This window comes from Citrus sinensis, chromosome 3, assembly GCF_022201045.2.
Source record: "Citrus sinensis cultivar Valencia sweet orange chromosome 3, DVS_A1.0, whole genome shotgun sequence".
Lineage (NCBI taxonomy): Eukaryota > Viridiplantae > Streptophyta > Magnoliopsida > Sapindales > Rutaceae > Citrus > Citrus sinensis.
In genome coordinates this window covers 45,015,226-45,020,476 of record NC_068558.1, presented here as the reverse complement: position 1 = coordinate 45,020,476, position 5,251 = coordinate 45,015,226, and the positions used below count along the sequence as shown (strand labels likewise).

At 31.7% G+C, this 5,251-nt stretch overlaps 1 protein-coding gene across 1 annotated transcript; it reads right to left on the bottom strand.

Moving 5' to 3' along the window:
* Nucleotides 1–269: 269 nt before the first annotated feature.
* Nucleotides 270–1,316, bottom strand: LOC102623450 (nuclear transcription factor Y subunit B-5). The gene has a single exon (XM_006480045.3). It carries the CDS (start codon nucleotides 1,032–1,034, stop codon nucleotides 612–614), a length of 423 nt encoding a protein of 140 aa, XP_006480108.1. The 5' UTR covers nucleotides 1,035–1,316; the 3' UTR covers nucleotides 270–611.
* Between the last annotated feature and the right edge of the window lie 3,935 nt (nucleotides 1,317–5,251).

Here is a 5,251-nt window from a genome sequence, read left to right as displayed (position 1 = left end):
TTAGAATATGCATAAACCGCATAATTGAAAAGAGAGTATAATGGAAGAATAAAGACACTAATTAGCAAAGATTTCAAGAAAATTAACCACATCTTGCGTGGTTCTTCACATATACAGATATAACTTAATTTGATATTCCAATTGCTCTTCAGGTGGAAAAGGCCTTTGCCCTTTTTTTGTTGCCGGTGTTGAACGATATTACTTCAAGCAAATTTACCCACTTATTGGGGAAAAAAATCTACATCAGTCCAGATTTCAGACTAATCATATAAACCAAGATATAAATATTATAAACATCTAATTAGTAGATTGAAAACCAAACCCTAGATATTCATACATCATTAATTCCCAATCACAAACCAAGATACAACCTTCAGTCGTCTTTCTTCTAAAGCAACAATTAATACATGTAATTATAAATGGCATCAAAATCAACCGTATACAATATAAGCAATATATCTTGATTTAGGACAACAAATTAAAACATTACCACCATTCATATTCTTTCAGAATCGCCTGGAGCCATTGCTAGTGTCAGTCGCATTGAACTTCAAAGGCATAGATGAAAGCGTATTATGTTTCCTTTGTGCAGCTGGTTCGCTATCTTTTCCTTAACCATTATTATTATTTCCAGCCTTATTTTGATTAGCTCTCTCTCCTTCCAACTCCCTGTATCTATGCAAATACCTCTTCAATTGATCAGCATAATTATCAAATCCTAGAGTTGCAAGAGCCCAGCAAATGTCATCCCCATTAACCGTCTTGCGCTTCTCCTTGTGACACTTATCCGATGCCTCTCCAGTAACAAAGCTAATGAACTCAGATACACATTCTTGCATGGTTTCTTTTGCTTCTTTCGAAATCTTCGCATTCGGAGGAAGAATCTGCTTCATAATTCTCCCCACATTAGCTATCGGAAGCAACCGATCTTGCTCCTTAATCACCCCATCTTGATCAGTACCACTACTCGCACCCACCGTAAAGTTGTAGCTATTATCGTAGCTTTCTAAGTTATGCCCTGCGCTATCAACCATTTTTGCTCTCTATAATTAAAGAGAAACTTAATTTGCTTTATATCCTCTCACACAAAGACACGTAGCTTCTTCCTGCTTCTGAGCTGATTTATAGAAGATTAATACATACATCATAATACAGTATTAAGCATATGCTGGTAATATGTAGATGAAGATGGTAAAGGTTTCGACTGGATGACGTGGCACATCGCGACATAGACTTTGGTCAGTGTCATTGGGGGACACAGTGGCAGGCAATTTCCATTGTTAGTAACAGTTAGGTTTATTTTTTATTAATCCATGTAACTGGCTGTTTATAGCTATTGTGGGTGGCTACTTATGAAACCCTAAAACGAGGGCTTCAAGAAAAAGACTCAATACTTATCAATTATAGGAATAATGGTCCCCCCATTTTGTCCTCGAACCCATGATGCTGTCAATTACTTTGCACTAAATTATGTTTAAAATTGTTGTTAATTTGAATTTGTGGACTAGATATATGCACGTGTTATGCTTTGTAGTGTAGATACAACCAAACTATGACCTAAAAAGAAGCCATTTAGTTATAAATTAAAAACCTTAATGTTGGATGACCTACTACTCAGGTTTTTACGTGAGAATATGTCACTCTACAAAATGGCGAAATCACTGTGCATGGTTTCTAAATCAGTAACTAAGCTCATGGTCGGATCTTGTAAATCTAGCTAGGCTGCTAAATAATATGGCATCGAGATCTACATAAAAAGAGGGTTAAGTGAGGTTGACACGTGTCGAATAACAGTAAATTTATTCACCGTAAATCAAGTAAACTTTTCAGTGGATGCGAAATCCTCACAAGTTATGACATTGTTTAACTATCTCCAAACACTCGCCTATACACAAACGAATTATTTTATGAATTAATTAGACGGTTTAGTATTAAAGCTTCCACTCTAAGTTTGAATTTTTTTTAATTAAAATATACTTGATGACGTATACTAGCTATGATTATATGCTTTCATATTTCAAATTAAACATCATGATCTCGCGAGTTTGAAGATTCGAGAGAAAGAAACAGAAAGAAATGCAAAAATGTCGAAGAATAATTTGCTGTCACATTTATCGTAAATTTTGATTCGTTCTTTCTAATATTATGGACCATTTCTTAAAATGATCATAGAAATTGATTCGCTTGTAATTTTTTTTATGTACATTAGGTTTCTTTTAGCCAGAAATTGAATCTTTAGTACTTATATTCATATATAAATACACACACACTTACTCTCAATAAAATCGGAGCAAGAAAATCTTATTAATAAAGCATATTAATAGTTTAATCTTGAGCATAATCTAATTTATGATTTGATTAGCAACCAATAAATGGGAAGACCTGATGTGCAGCAAAATGACAAGAGACGTTCAATTGAAATTGTGATTTGAAACTTTGAGATCCTACTTCACAACTCACATATTCACTATTCTTTAATTTGAAACCTGTTCCTCAATTTCAATAGATGAATGATTAATTAGCCATGGACGAAGAACTGGATAATTGCTTGCCTCGATTGGTATTATCAAAGCCGTGAATCTGCATTAATATACATTATATACTAAGATTAGGCAATTTACATACTCCTTTTCAATAAAATGTAACTGAACTCACTTCTAAATTATGGTGCATGCTTTGGTATTTCTTTTTCTTTGTTGGCTCTATCTTAGAAATGTAAATTTTAAATTACCCTCTCATTAATTGGTTGTCTTTAAATTGTCTTCTTCACTTGTAAAAACGTCAAGTTGCCTTATTTGTGTTCAAAAAATAAGGAAAAAATGAGGTTGGATTGATGAACTTTGTTGTCTTCTCAAAAAAAAGGGATAAGTTGAGATTTTTATAAATAAGAGGGGTTATGGTGATAAGAAATTAGACCATCTTTCAAAATTTTCTAGCGAACACTTTCAATTTTCACATCTCATCAATCATGCATAGAATGAATGATGAAATATTACATGGATAGCCAATAGAAAGTGAAAAGAATCCAGAAGTGTGAGAATCAACCATTAACAGCTATGTATATATATATATATATATATAATAAAATCATTGATGATTTAGTAAGCAACAATACTCACCTTATAATGAGCAATAGTGTCATGTGGTTCTATTTGTTTAATCCGCAACTTTAAAATTATTTATAGGGAGTTATAAGATTCTACCAAGTGTCTAAATACTCACCAATCACCTTTATACATACATACATACATACATACATACATACATACATATATATATATATATATAAATAGAGTGGTTTTTTCAATCAGGATCAGCTAAAAAAAAAAATTAAATTTCAATGCACTACATGACAAAATTTAGTGCATTGGAGTTTGTGTTTATTTTATTTTTTTAGCTTATCCCTAGTTAGAAAACTACTATATATATTAATATATGTCTATACATACAGCTTAGTTTGTGCATATTCTGAAATTTCTCCAACTGATTAAACAAAAAATTACATCTTCCTGGAATATATCCCACCCCAATTTAATAATATTAATAACGTATCTTTGATATATTAATGCTTAAATAGCCAATCTTTTGCATCTAAATAATGTAATAACGTACTTCCTCGCGTGAAATCACTGTTTACACAACGGGTTTGTGGTCCATGCTTTCAAAATAAATGAATACTTTGCTGAAAATGGTCGTTGGGCAGAAGAACAAAAGCAAAGGAAGAAACAATAAAAAATATTTTTATGCTTTATACATTTAATTACCCATTTAGTTTTGGAGTTAGCAAAGGGCTGACTGCACATCTCAACCAGGTAGTTAATAATTTTGAGGGTCGTCCTTGAGAAAGTTACATTCTAGTTTCTCTTTTTTGAGAGGCCACCTTCTTTCTTTGCAAAGATTCTTATTCTCTCCATCTTCTGCTCTAGTGGGCATCTTAGCTGATCTGAACAATATTTTGAATCTTAAGCTTTCAGCTTTGAGCAGTAGATTTTGGGAAAAAAAAATGCTAAAATATCTTTGGTTTTAAGGAATAAAATTACTGCTCTCTCATTGTGTATTCTTTCGCTTTGTCTAGTTATTGTTATTATTATTTTAACCAAACCTGGTAACGCCCTAGCTAACGTTTTCCAGCTTTTGGAATGCATCTTCTTCAAGATAGTATATTTATTAATTCTTTTTGTGATACTTATTGCCACTTGATCAATTGTAGGTGGATGCTCGAGCACTTTGAGTTTATTTAATTATCATGGTGATAATTTAAAGGTATCATCCACGGGTAAGGTTATTTTAATATATAAATTCTTATCTCATGCAATCTAATGGTGAAAAGTCAAAATGTAATATTTAATACATATTTTCAACTTATCCATACACTTTACATATTAAATTTATGGGAGAATGACATATTTTGGTCCTTCCTAATTTTTAATAGCCACATTCCATCCATGATGTTTAAGTACCAATTAAAAAAAAAAAAAGAAGAAGAAGTATATATGTGTATAGTTGAAACATAAATATGACATTTTAACAAATAAAATTAACTATTTTTTTATTTTTTTATGTAGAGGTCTGGGAATATTAATTTGTATATGAGAATGTCAAATTTATCCATCTACGCTGTGTGTTTTCTGTTACACTTCGAAGTGAAATAAAATATTATGAACCAAAAGTAAATTTGGTTCATTTTAAATATAGATATCCAAATTCGATCATCACATAACAAATCTTGGAAGTCCCATAAAAGGTTAATTGTAAATATTAATGGAATTTTATGTAAATAAGAAATAATAATATTAATCCCTAGCTATCGTTATCAACGTATATCCTATCGCTTAATATGTTGTAATCATTTATTCATTCCTGAGGTAATTTTATTTACGTTCCGAGATCAACTCAACTCAGTGATTCGCATTCTCCTTCGTTCTCAACATTTTCTCGACTTATGTATTACGCCCAAAGATTAGACCCATAAACGAAGTGGGCCTCAGGGAAATTGACTTTATGGGTTCACTTAGTAATTTTGTACAATTGAGCCCAGCCAGAATTGAGAGAGTATCATAAGTGGAAGTCAGTCTGATTAATCTCAGGAAAAAAAAAAATATTCACGCTGCTCAAACTTCTGGTTTCTCCGACCGTTTTCTACTTCAACAGACTCTTTCTTGTTAATTGTTAATAAATATTTTGATAGATGAAAACTCAATCTACAGTCTACATTGAAATAATTTCAAATTATGAATATTATTGGGCACAT

What these genes read in the sequence shown, in the direction of transcription:
- LOC102623450 (XM_006480045.3), bottom strand. Translation starts at nt 1,034, where the DNA reads ATGGTTGATAGCGCAGGGCATAACTTAGAAAGCTACGATAATAGCTAC.